Genomic DNA, 14,541 nt, shown 5'->3' with positions numbered 1-14,541 from the left:
GGTCATCTTCATATCCCTCGTTTCAGGTTTCGATGAATGCTGTATCTAGGTGCGTCAAGCTATCAAATAAATAACTCTTTTATCTTATAGATAAGGAATCCGTTGAGGACAACGAAATCATTTGGTTTAGTTTCTTGAAAATTTTTCAAAGAAACAGGTGGACCACGGGTTATTATAATGTCGCAAAAAATCAAACCGAAAGCCAAAAAAGTCGACCCAAAAACAAAGGACTACTTGAACGTGAGGTAAGTAACGGTTTTAATACATAGAAATCATCGATGCAACATCACATTCAGTGAAATTGTGGAGAAAGAGTAAACTGATTTCGCCGCCACTCATACAACAATGGTAGTAGCACACTTGACATCATAAAAATAACTTCAACATTCCTCCGTACACCAATCGAGGATTCCACTGCACTCGCTCACTGGCTGGCCGGTTTGTGTACAAACAAATGCGCTTTAAATTTTGTTTTTGTCCATTTAATTCTGGAAAATTGCCGTTTAATAGTTTGGAGAAGATATGCAGCTTATTTTGAGAATTCTAAAATTCCTAAGCGAAATACACATGATTTTATTCACTAAAAGCAATGAAATATTTTAATCAAACAAAAAGATGATGGAAGAATCTGTGACGTCACACATAAGTCGATGAGAAGCTCCCTTGGCCAAAGCGGAATGCGTTGTCACGGAATGGATCAGCTGGACGGTGCAGGGTTTGAATGCGAATTGTGTCTTTATACGTGCTTGTAAGTGAAGAGGTATAAATCCTAATGTGGATTAGTGTTTGAATAAATTGCTTCGAAATTTCGGAGTGGTTGCGCCCTATGGTTTGTTGAGTTTTGACATGACACTCGAAGACCCCTTCTTCGTAGTGAAAGAGTAAGTATACAATCCTCTTTTACATTTAATTGTCGGCACCTTATTTCTAATGTAAGAGAACATTAATGGAACTGATACTTTTGCTTGGTGTGTAGCTTCTTGAGTTTTTGAAATATTTGTCATTCAAAATTCTGCTGGTGATATCCTAATTAAGCATTTACATCTATCCGAATTATTTTTATCTGATGGTAGTGAGGCCAGCAAAGCTTTGAACAAGACCCGGGGCCTGTATCGTCGGTGGTTGGAACTGCAAGACGAACAACTTGAGGATATATCCAAGGATGAATTAGAATGGACAACAACAGAGCTGAGAAACGCACTAAGGAGTATAGAGTGGGATTTGGAAGATTTAGAAGACACCATTGATATCCTTTTCAAGCATTTGTTTTTATTGGGTAAGTGATGTGCAACATAGCCATCCATTATCCCGAATTTGCCTTCTTACATTATTTATTTTATTCACCGGCTGTGACAAAGTGAGATGCTAACCAGCATCTCTCATTTAAATCCAAGAATAGGGATACCGACCGTTATAGAATAGCAGACGAGCATTTTCCTCTTTTAATGTGACGTAATTATTTAAAAGAATTATTGAAATTTAATTTGTCACTTAATTTTTCATTTAATAACAATTTTGTAGGTAACTGAATAATTAACTGTTGTTGAGAATGTAGATAAATGCAAGATTGATTTAAAATGATTTGTTGTACATTTCTGTTTCTTTGGAAGATAATAACCATTCAGCCATTTATGTGTTCATGATTTAGAATTTTCACTGTAAGATAAAGGAATTTAAATGATTCAATGTAAATGTAAGATGTGCGTTTTATTAAAAACGTGAACACAATTGTAAAGTATCTTAAGTCCTCGTTTGGTTACATTTTCTGTGACTGTCTACTTAGTTGCTGGTATATTTCCTTGATTCAATAGTGAATGGTTCTTTAAAAGGTCGATCTAGTTGGTAGGAAATAGATAAATCTGTTAATGTTTCTCTGCTGTGTTGAGGTTTTTTTTCATTTTCTACCTGTTATAAATTATTTTATACCATAGGTGTTCATTAGATTGTTGAAACTAGTTGTATTAAACAACACACTAACATTCTTTGTGCCTTCATGCTATAATTATGCATTCATTTGGCATTTATGTCATTTTAAATTATTGCAGTATTTTTAACACTTGCATTGAAAGAAATAGCCTTCGTATCTATTATGGCTGTGGGTGTTGGCAAAGGGAACTTTGTATGCAATTGGTTTTATCATAGTACCTGTTAAGTGACATGTTTATGTAAAAATTACTTCATTGTTCCACAGATCCATTGTAAGTTGCATCATTCAGCCATAATCATCAAAACCGTGATTATGGGTTTGGCTTTGGGGTGACTTTTCATTTGGCCTTGTAAAATTATATAACTTTAATGCAAATACTTCATATTGATATTTGCTAGATCACTGATGGACTATTCGCTTCTATTAAATAGAAGGTTTTATTATTTTAGGGTAACTTAGTAAATTAGGGTAACTCAATAAAAAGAGATGATGCATGCATAATAAGTGGGTTATGATGTTTTATTGAGCTTTTCTTGAGTTTTTCCTTGTGCGAATTATTATGCGCAGTTTTGACTGATTAACCTTCCCAAGTAAATGAAATAGAATGGAAATTTATTGAAGAAATAATGATGCCTTTTTAAGAAATGAATGCATGTCTTTTCTGTTTATTTTCTTGTTCCTATGGTCACTAACTTTGACATTTCTGAAAAACTTAAGCTATCATTTTCCTCCGTCTGGAATGATGCAGCTATGCCGGTATTGCAATTTACTCTAATTGCAGGGTTTTTTAATTGATAGCTGTAGCATTCACTGCAGTTTTCTTGCATTTTGGGAATTTAGAAATTCATTATGTTCACGGTAGTTGTTGCAAAGCTAATCAAGCTTGTAAAGTAGATGAAGCCAACACTTTTTCAATAATCCCAGACAATGTTTCAGACTCGAATCATCGTTTTATGAAATATGATATAACATCTACATTTAAGATGTACTTGTAAATTAATAATCACTTTGGACATGGTTCCAAATTTGCACCATCTCATTTGTAATACCTTTAATTGGACATTAAAAATCATTTTTATGAGAGAAGGGGAATAAATTAAAAATATTTTTTTAAACGTTTCTCTCTTTTTTTAATATAGACAACCAACAGCATTTATACCTTCCTCAACCATTAGATATAATGCTTGCTGCCTAATGCATTTTGCATGACATTTTTTTCAAATGGATGAAAGGGTCATTCATTCTTTCAAAGTATTGCCATTTTTTTTATATAAAAAAGATAATTTCAGTCCTCCTCCGTAATATTACGTACACTATGTAAAATTTATGCAGAATGTGTAACCAGATAATTTTTTTAATGAGAAACGTTTAGCTTCCAATTGAATAAAGGTTCATTACCTTTAACCTAGGCATATATGAATATTGAAATAGGCAATGGGATTTCATTCCTTTAAACCATTTTTCTTTTCTTTCATATCAGTGTTAGATTGTTTTGCGTACCTTGATTATTATTTACCAACTCGTCAAACTAATTACTTTGGTGGCATCCTTGGAAATAATCCCAATATATCTTCTAAAGAGGGGGCTGCATATTTTATTGGCTTGCGTAGCTATTTTTGCCCTGAAATTATAAGTAATGTAAAGTATTTAGCCAATGCTGTTCATTTATGTCAACATAGTAGGTTGCATTATTAGGATTAGGTAAGACTGTTTTCCAGTTTTAAGATACTACCGCTATTGAAACATCAACCATTTTTGTGGATTTGTTGTAAGTGATAAGACTATTGAGTTTCACAGCTTTTCTGGAGGGGTCTGAGTTGCAATCCCTCTTGGCATCCCTGAAAAAAAAACCAAACCCTTGAGCACATACTATTCTGACTCCCGGTGCTTTCTGAGTAGTCTAAAGCAGCGCAGGGAAATACATTGCCTGATCCTGTTCTGAGTTTATGGATGCCATTAGTCATGGAATTATTTTTCATTGTAGGTTTACAATGTTTGCTATACTGATGACCTTATCTTCAGATGATAGATTTTGGTTTGGTACTGATGGATGTGGTTACTGGTGAAGGAAATTTGATAAGCAGAAATAGATATGAGAACTCATTGTTAGCGCTAGGTAATAGACATAATTGATTCATGTTTTCATATGTTATTCATGTGAGACCAGATCTAGAACATCTCTATGGCAGAGCCATTTTCAAATATGTGCAAAAGTAATTTAATAATTTTTTTCTGCTTAAAAAATTGAAAATCACGTTGATTTAAAGGTAATCCCACAAAGTTGAGGAACCAAAACCACCCCACATTAGTTAATTTTATTTTCCGGTAAAAAATGTGTTCAAAGGTAGTGTTGGATACATCATAGGTAGTATTAATTTTAAATTTTATGGAAGCCCAAAACATTCCACAAGGGAAGAGGCATGCCTTCCTCCCCTTGGGTCTGCCATTTGAATCATGTATGCTAATTTAGCAATTGTGTTCTCCACCCGAGGGTAATATATTCATCAACTGCTAGCCATCTATGTTGACTGCTCTTAGGTTTATGCTGCATCTACTTCTTCTTTGGCTACTGTAAATTACACTTGCTCCGTTTTTGGTTTCCCTAGATGGTTCTTTACATCTCTTTGTCCAGCCATCATGCCATTATATGGCCATTGAGATTGTCTTGGTGTGAGAATGACATAGAAAAATTGTTTGAATTATTTAAATTAAACTCTGGAGGAAAATAGCAATCCAATATGTGCTGCCCCATTGTGTAATCAATTGCAAATGTTATTCTTTCAAAAATGCCTGTTTGGTCGTATTTCTGGGAAAAATTATCTTATAAAGGGATGATATCTTTTAGTTTTCATGAAAAATTAAGTTAGCATGGAAGGATGTTAGAGAGGTGTTTAGAGAAAATGTGAATGATTCTATAAAATTTCCTTTGGGAATATACCGAGTACTGCCGATATTATGGATCAAGGTGGCTAATGAGTTAGATTATGGAATCAATTAAAAAATGCCCGAGTTTATAAACAAAACTAAGAGTCTGATCATTTATTTAGTTTCTAATTGACACGTAAAATTTTCTAATAATTCTGCGGCTTTTGAACTGTTGTTTTCGTATTCAGTTGTTTGCCTTTTCTGAATTACGCAGTTGGAAACAATATTTAACCAGACAAGTGTACTCGAGGCAGAAGCGAGAAGTTTTAAAATTCGTGGTACGCGTAGCAAAACTGCGCGTTGAAGGTCTAAGTTCTAGATCATTAATAGTCTGTGGCATGACATATTGCTTATGATTCGCACGTTTGGATTCGCTGATATGAGGTGTTGATAAAGTTTTTGGTAGTAGTAGTTTTGAGGGGAGGCGACCGACAGCTGAGGTCATTTGCGCCATAGGGGATGGATAGGAAAGGATGAAGGGTGGAGAGAAACCCGGCGTCGGCATTAGCCTGCTCTTTACGAAAGGCGCCAAGGGGTCCGCAGTTTAACGTCCCATCCGACGGACGGCGTACTCACTCAAAGGGCCCTCCACAAAGCACCTCAAGTAGGGATGGAGATACCTCTGAAAAATACTACCTTGATCAAAAAGTACCCGGAATAACCACCGTGTGGCGCTCCCATCGTTCCGATTTGAGTTCTGTTTTTTTTGTTAAATTGGTACATCTGTTGTTGATATTCCCTTTAAATCTTAGTGTCATAACTTGACATTTGCAAAAGTTACGGTCGGTTTTCGGTATGTCCATCAGTGCTTCCTGCGATTTTTCCATTACTTCCTCTCGGCTGCTAAAACGCGTTCCCCGTAATGGTTTTTTAACTCGATTGAACAGAAAGAAGTCACAGGGAGCCAAATCAGGTGAATTCGGTGGCTGTTGGATGGTATTTGTTGCATTTTTCGTCAAACAATTACGAATAATGATAGCACTGTGCGACGGTGCGTTATCATGGTGCAAAATCCACGAGTTTTCTGCCCACATTTCTGGTCTCTTTCGGCGAATTGCTTCACGCAAACGTCTCATAACGCCCAAATAATACTCTTTGTTTACTGTCTGGCCTTCTGGCAAAAATTCATGATGCACTACACCGTTGTAATCCATGAAAACCGTCAGCATTGCCTTCTTTTTTGACTGAAAACGACGTGGTTTTTTTGGTCTCGGCTCATTTGGTGAACGCCATTCACTTGCCTGATGTCTGGATTGCGTGTCGTACTCATAAACCCACGTCTCGTCTCCAGTAATGATCCTTTTGATGAATGTGGGATCGGATTCAGCCTCGCAAATCATGTCTTTTGCGACGTCAACACGGTCTCTTTTTTGCATGAAATTGAGGTCTTTTGGCACCAACTTTGCTGCTACACGACGGAAACCCAAATCATTAACCACAATGTCTTGGGCGGATCCATAGGCAATGTTCAAGTCCTCCGCTATTTCTCTGATGGTTAATTTGCGGTTATTGACCAACATTTCTTTTACTTTATCAATTTTTTCACCGACTTTCGATGTCGATGGTCTGCCACTGCGTTCATCGTCTTCGATTGACTCACGACCACTTCTGAACCGCTCGTGCCACTGGTAAACGACCGTTTTTTTTAGAGAATCGTTGCCGAAACACTTTTCCAACATTTCCAACGTCCGTGCGCCACTAAATCCGTTTTTTACGCAAAATTTAATGCAAGTTCGTTGTTGCAAATTTAAATCCATTTCTGCAATTGTAAAAAATCGCCAACACACACAGAGATAGATGTACTCTTGGCTACGTAACTTTTGCAAATGTCAAGTTATGACACAAAGATTTAAAGGGAATATCAACAACAGATGTACCAATTTAACAAAAAAAACAGAACTCAAATCGGAACGATGGGAGCGCCAAACGGTGGCTATTCCGGGAACTTTTTGTTCAAGGTAGTATTCAACACCGCCGGAATTTGAACCCGGGCTCTCTGGGTGGGAAGCCTGTACGTTAAAAGTACAGTTTTTGAAATAAAGTTTTTGCAATGCGGCATGACTCATATGCACAGCTGCTATGAATATCTTTTGAAAGGATGTGGATCCAGATATTCTCGTCAATTACCTGCATTTTCGTTCATTAAAATAGATTCATTCGATGTTTATCGTGGTACACAAGCTTAATTTTGAAGTATTTGCGTATCATGCTAAACATGAGATTAAATTCGAAAATTTCCAAACTTGGGAACATGCTATGCAATATCCATCTAATCACTCTTGAAATTATTAAATTATGGATGCGAGCTTGTGACGAGTGAATATTCTCATGTCTTGGGAGTAGTATTGGCGGGAAACTTCGAGATTTGTAAAGGAAAATAGGGTTCAAATTGTTTCGGTGGCAAGTGTATATCCCGGTATTCTCTTGAGTATCGCGCTGATAGAAGTTTAAGTGCATTGTTAAGCGTGGCGGAGAGCACGTTAAAACTTCCATCCTATTGCGATTTCATTTCTGAGCAATAACCGCTCACTCTTCAAACCGAAGATTGATTTTGATCGGCAAAGGTAGAGCCCTAAGCCTCTACGGCGTGCGAACATCACTCACTCAGGCTAGGGCGACCAGATAATTATCTTTTTACCGCTTACCATTTTCCAGAAAGTTCTAGTAACCAGAAAATCTCCCCAGCCATCCTCCCGAGTTTTTAGCCCTTTTCCTTCGTGCCGTTGCCGCACTGGGCCACCACTCCACGAGCAGTAATAGCCCGGAAAAGGTTTAAGGTGTGTTTACTCCTCCGCCCTTTTGTTGCTTCCGAGTCATAATTTATCCTATACGATCAGGATGGCACAAACTGGCCCACGCCTCGCACAGTCGCAGACACGTTTCGGCAGATGCGGATCCAAGGGAGGGGGAAGCATTCCATTAATGCCCCCCTCCTAAGGGAGCATTTTTTTGACTTAAATAAAATTGAAAATTAATCTTATTGGTGGGCGCGTTGCGATCGCTAAATAGTGTCTAAATTAGTTGCAAATTGAACATGATTTTCGACTATCTTTTGAGATAAAATTAATTTTTGTTCTTAAATGAAAATGTTCATTTCCCCTTAGAGGTTATCTGGATCCGTTGTTGCCGTTCTTACGGTGCCAGCGAGTCTTGCCAATGATCGTAGATATAGGCTTGCCTAAATCCTGGCTTAAAAAAAGGATAGTTACTTTTGAGAATATTTATTATTTCTAATGACTTTTCACCCAATGATCGGCAACGTCCCCCATGCATTGCGTTTAAGATGTTGAAACAGATGCTATATTTGTTTACGATAACGGCTTGATTTTATTTTCTTGGAACAGAAAATCACGAGTGGCAGATAAGAAACTATGCTAGATAGAGAGTTTTTGTTTGAACTATTCGATTATATTATCGTTAAGAGGACAGCCTAATCTTAGATGTGCCTTTGTGCCGTAAGTTTTATGGACCGGAAGAATGTGTGCAAGTTTCTCAATTACTGTTCAATATATCATTAACGGTTGTGGATGAATGGTTGCTAGTACAAGTATAGGAAAATCCTAAAGTAACATAATATTTTTTCTGCATTGCTTTTTGTTTCTCTGTCATTGTAGGTAGGCATGGCTCATTCCTCCTCCAGTTTACCAGCAACAGTGGATGATGGGTCTGCCTTTATCGGTCTATTTCCCTGGAAGTCTTACTTATCTACTAGAGAACTGCGATCGATCTTTATTCCCATTTAAGAGAAGTGGCATGCACTCGAAAAAGCAAAAACCGTTACGCTGACGAGCCTTAAAAACAGCGACGGCCTTCACACGGGTTTTCTCCGTGTTACAAAGACGGGTTGAGAATTTTCCGCGACGATCTCTTTATAAGCGCGAACCCAAGTAGGTACGAGTATGTCAGTGACTGAAGTAGGTAGCCTATCGAGCGTGTATATTTCTGTATTGCCCAAATCGGCCTCTTGGCCGCGGAGTGTCATCAGGTAAGCGGCCGACCCCTAGTCAGAAGAAGGGCTGTGTGATGAAGACGCACGACTTTACATTTAATGTATTATTGGGATTTGAAGACAATTTACCGCACGTCGATTCATATCTTCCATTCTCACTCGGTTCCTAGCGAGCGATTCATCGATGAAGGCTATTGGCGATATAGCTAAAGGGTGCTATGATCTATATCACCACTATAACCGCGTCGCGTCGATATTTTTTTATTACTCTATGGTCGATATCGGAGGGGCGGTGTGTTAGCCTGAAGGGGTGGAGGACATTCGCTCACAGTCCGGAAGGCTTCGGATCGAGATCCGGGTGATTTTTCTGATCACCTTCAACTCAGCTTGGACCGTGTGATTTTATACCCTGCCAGAACTTCCTGGGAAACCGCAGTCATGACGGGGGAATTCCTTGACCTGCCTAAGCTGAGACTGGAAAATTCACATGTTGTGGGATTTAGCCCGTTCTCCTCCCAACTCATTCCTCACTTGTTAAAAACTGACCTGCTGTAGGTAGACTTTTTTTTAATAAATCGTATAGCAGATCTTGACATTATTCGTGCAGCAAAAATGTATACCGCAGCGTCGCATTTATGTGGCGTGTGGGAATCGCAGTCGATACTTGGCAAAAACCAGTGCTGCCTTAGCCAGGGTGTGGGTTGATCCGCCCATTAGTCACAAGGATTTCGTTGGGGTGTCGGGGCATTTATGGACGTCGGGCAAGTCTCCCCGCGCGGATAATCTTTTGATGGGCGGTGGATTTTCCGCCCACAAAAACGGGGCCTGTGCCCGACTTACTTAGCTCTCCGGCGCAACGGAAAATCAATCGAGTATTGGACAAATGAAAGTTGTCGAGCGATAATTGGACGCTAGGCATCCTCTTCTGTCAGGGACCCGCTGATTTTGTTTGATTTCACCCGACTGATATGGGTATGATTCTCCGAAATTTTCGATAAAGACACCAATGCGAACATGGTTAAAAGTAACAGGGACTTACGAAGAGGAGGTACGTTGGAGGACGAAGCTTTTTTACGAAGAGTATGGACGTCATACGGAGTATGTTGACGTCAAAGACCTTGAGTAAGAATGTTAAGAAAAGGCTAATGAAAATTTTGATGTGGAGCAAAGATTTGCACGGTGTGGAAGATTGGTCGTTAAAGTAAGATAATAGATGTAGATTGGAGTCCTTTGAGATGTGGGTGTAAGGAAGGCTGCAAAACGTGTGACGGTCGGAAGCTAAAACAAACGAAGAGGCATGGTGAGGGAGGAGAGAGGACTGCTGGGAGAAAGATGGTAGGAAAAGTGGATGCAGAGAATTTCGATTGGCAATGGGGCGTTGAAGATCATGATAGAAGGGAGAGAACGGTGGGCAGGCGTGGAAGGGGAAGGAAAAGGATGAGCATGTTGGACGAAAAGAACGGACGGCTGGTAGAAAGTATGTGGAATTGAAGGTTTTATTGTAGTGGAGAGTGTCGTGGTTGTGTCGTGCTTGGAGACGCTGGTGATGTAGCATCAAATAATCAGCGTGTCTGGGCAAAACCCTCCTCAACGGGTAGACTAACAATAATGATAATGAAAAATTTAAAATAAAGGCACTGATGAAAAGTTTACTTTTAATTTCAGAATGTTCTAAAAGTTATAAGGTGAATTTTCTCTTTGGGGAATCAATGCCGACGGATGTCGTAAATTTTCTTTGGCACACTTAGTGCATGGTAAACTCTCTGAGCGATATAATTTCGTGAGCAACCCATTGACGGGAGGCTGCATAATTATTTGCAAAAATATGACTCGCATGTTTTTCAACCTCTAAATTCCCTCGTTATCCACGTCTCTTATTGGTACAGCATTTTCAAATGACGTTAATGTTACGTCGCGCTACTATAATTTTTCAAATTTGAATCCATCTCATCATCTGTGCAGTTCGCCCTCGGTATTTCCTCTTGCTTTATTGGCCGAGGAGCCACGCAACCCGCAGGGGCTCTTGTGCAAAATCCGGGCGCTTTCAATCGAACGCGAAATTCTCTGTTCGCTCCTCCATTCCCCCTCCCATGCAGTCCATCTATTTTTTTCTTTCTTGCGCGACATAAGATATGGGCGTCCCTGTTTGGCGCCCCAACAATGGGGCCGTTTACTCGGACACAAAATTCCGATTTCATTCGCGCATTCAGTAAACGGAGGCAAACAATTTTTTTTTTTAATTCTTTAAAACCGAGCGTTCGCTAACTTGGAAAACTTGAAGAATTTTTATTTTCTGGAAAACTCCTGGTAAAGAACGTGTTTTCAGGAGAAATGCTATTTCGACGCAGTTTTGGAAGGGGCATGCCCCATCATCTTGACGTCTTATGCATCCTCATCCCTTAATGCGTCACGGCAACTGCTGTATTTTACCGTACTTTTTTGTTTGAGTCGCTTATTTTGTGTTCATTTTACTCAAACTACATAAGGGTATAGTTCATTTTGTTCATTCAAATGGCATGTACAGTATTTTTTCCGCCACCAGGCTCAGAGGTCTGTTACTGGTACTTATGAATGATTCTGAATCTTTCTGGCACGCGACGACGCAAGTACTTACTGCGACATGAATGGTTCTTCCATCGCTCATGGTAACCTTCTCTACAAGGTGCAGTATATCAGTTAAACCTGCGGAGTGTCCTGGGAAACAGAAAAAAAAATCCTCTCCAAAACTTGGATAACTGAGTCAATTTCCTTATGCCTTAATTGCTGACACACTTATTTATAAACCGTTTATTCGTAAAACGAAATCAAGGTTCGACAGGGCGAATACGAAATACGCTAAGAATGAAAAGATATTGGCAGGTGACAGTGCAGTTTGGATTACAGTACAGTTTGGGATGAAGTATAGATGTGTACCCATCCTCATTGATCGCGATGTGATCTATATATTTCGATTTATATTAAAATTGCATACAGAAAATACTAGAATCTTCCATGTGAGAACAAATCGGTAGTAACATGCGTTATGCCAGTGTTTTTCGCAAACCGAGGAACGCGTGAAATAACGTGGAATTAATCGAAATTGGAATTAATGTGAACTTCATAAATCCAGCTTTATAGTTTTGTTGATATTGAGTCCATAAATTGACGTAAATTGTTTTATTTTCAATTTTCTTGACGTCGGATGTTTGAATTAAAGTCACAAAATGGTTTTCCTCTTGTCGTTGCATTTACGTATTTAGTTTGTACGCTTTGAAATTTTGATTGTGTGTGTGTGAAAGAGAGAGAGCTCGTCGTTCAAGTTCTGCGTCTGTTCTGAGATTTCATGTATTGTCTTATCCATACCATCATCCTGTGGCTAGGGGTAAGACCGCCACCTCCTGCTGAAATATAAAGAAGTATCGGAAATTTTGACATGGGAATTAGTGGAGTTATGAAGGAAAACTTTAGTAGCAGTCGTTTCAGTTCTGGAAAAATCTTTGATTGACCCCGCAGATCTTACCGTATTCCATGGATCCCTGATGTTCTATTAAAACTGGAATAAACGTGTGTATGGTCGTTGACCAATTATTGAAATCAAATCGCTTTCTAAAAACTAGCTATTGTGTTTTTTTTATCGTAGCACCCAAAGATCATTTTAAAATATTTTTTGTGTCACGTGCGCGAATGGTGATGAGTCTGCGAGACTAATACGGTGTAATCTACGGTTGATAATCGATTATTTAAAAAATATATATACAGTATATAACAGAACTGTTTCAGTTATCGTTCGCAAAAATAAGAGAGAGGTGAATCGAAGCCTGATCCAATTTAAAAATAGTTGAAATTAGGAATGTCACTTCGGCTTATTTTTTACATTGGCGTATAAAAAACTTGGTTTCCCTCTCAAATGCAATTAAAAATGCAAAAAAATCTGTCTTATTGTTAGTTATTTCATGTATGTACCTACGTAACTTTATGTATATACCCTATGTGATGTGGCTTGCAAGGTAGGCATCGATCTTTTTGTGCCGTCTTCTGTTAGAGGAAGGTTGTGCTTCACTGATCTTAAACTCTAATTTAACTTGATTTGGGCCATTAAAAAAATATACCCATCGTTTCTGCGAGTAATTCAATCGGCGGCACTCCTACCAGGAGTTCTGCATTCAACGTGCTTTGTTTTCCACATCATATGACCTCTTGGAAATAAAATCTCGTCTGCCTGTTTTCCCGACAGTCATTCGTGGGTCGGAAACAGATTGTGGGTTGAAGATCGGACACTTGCTCCAAGGGTCGAACTGTATACATATGTTTGAAATATGTGCTTTTAGATCCAGTTAATTATGATAAATCCATCCTTACACTTTTCCTGTCTACATTTGACGGAACAATATGATTTAGGATGCTCTAAATTGAATTACAACTGTTTTTGGAGGACTTATAAACTGACCATTAACTTTGCAAGACCCTGGTGTAAGATCAGTCACACGTACGTTAATTCTAAGCCAATGTATCGAGAATTCAGTTGCGCGGAAATAGAATTTCCTAGTGGAGCAATATTCCTCATGAAAGACCATGATCAATTATTTTAGCCTATGATTTTTTTATTCGATCGTCTACCGTTAGGAAAATTAGAACTTGTCAAAACTGGCCTCAAAGAGCTCCAACGCTAAGTTGAAATGTCGCTGTCCAAATAGTTGTGCATATCATGTGTCTTTTTCGATGCTGGCTTTCTAAATCCTAGGAAAAGTTACACTGTGAGGAGCCTATGAGACCCACGTTAGTTCCTAATCCACTGCCAGAAGTTCCGATAAGGAATCATTATCAGCCGTTAACACTCAGACGATAGATTAGCTGTAGCTCTCATTTATGCTTTATTCTTGTATAGCTTATTTCTTTTTATATTCGTTTCTCTTCGAATAATGTATTAGCTTCGCTTAATATAAACTCCGCCTTGTTTCGTAGTTCTCCGCTTCGATTTGTTCTTTATGTCATTGTCTTCGGGTGATTTTTCTGGGGAGTGACAATGACGTTTATTCCTTATACCAGGAGATGTTTATGCGTAAGCGGCTAAAGAATTCCTCGGACAGAATTTAGCTGAGCGATAGCGCATATTGATCGATTTAATAATTCAAATGAGTGAAGTAATTTTAGTAGTTGTGCAATTTTATTAATGCTGCTGGTAAGATAGAGAAATAATATGTTGTGCGGTTAACTGATTGAAGAAGGTTATGCATAATTGATTTGTGTAACTTGAGCTGATTAGGGCCATTAGAAAAATATTCCTAGCATTTCGACGAGTAACTCGATCTGAGACATACCAACCAAGTTGGTTCCTCTGCTACTCTACGCCTTTCATTTATTTTCATGTTATTATTGCTACATCAATTCCAAGGTTCTCTTTTGGTTATGCTCAACACAGTGGTAACATTTGGTAGGAAAAGATCGTTGTACATCGATCGCGATCATCTCACCAAACAGTTACCTTTCCTTTCGAACTAAGCATGATGAAAATATTGCATTTCCATGTGGCCGGAAGATTTGAATTTTTCGTAATACCTCGTCAATATTTCAGAGAGTAAAATTTGGTATCGATCCTCCGCCAACCTGCTCGAAAATCATGAGAGACTTGGAATTTTAATTTAACAGCACATTGACTGACAGGCTGGGATCCAATTACCGCAGGGAATATATTTTAATATCATCTCTGAACGAAAGGACATCGAGAAGCATTGATTTTTAATTTTTTATGGAAGTCCCAGAA

The 14,541-nt window shown here is 38.6% G+C and overlaps 1 protein-coding gene across 1 annotated transcript in view; it reads left to right on the top strand.

Moving 5' to 3' along the window:
* The first annotated feature begins 619 nt into the window (after positions 1 to 619).
* Positions 620 to 14,541, top strand: part of Syx6 (Syntaxin 6) — a 33,466-nt gene continuing 19,544 nt past the window's right edge. The window contains exons 1-2 of the mRNA XM_071589819.1: positions 620 to 881; positions 1,074 to 1,246. Of these exons, the coding sequence (XP_071445920.1) occupies positions 847 to 881; positions 1,074 to 1,246 (208 nt within the window). The 5' untranslated portion in view covers positions 620 to 846. The remainder of the gene's footprint in view (positions 882 to 1,073; positions 1,247 to 14,541) is intronic.

Source organism: Hetaerina americana, unplaced genomic scaffold (genome assembly GCF_022747635.1).
Source record: "Hetaerina americana unplaced genomic scaffold, ioHetAmer1.1.p SCAF_4, whole genome shotgun sequence".
In the NCBI taxonomy this organism is placed as follows: Eukaryota; Metazoa; Arthropoda; class Insecta; order Odonata; family Calopterygidae; genus Hetaerina; species Hetaerina americana.
This window is presented reverse-complemented; position numbering and strand designations above follow the sequence as displayed.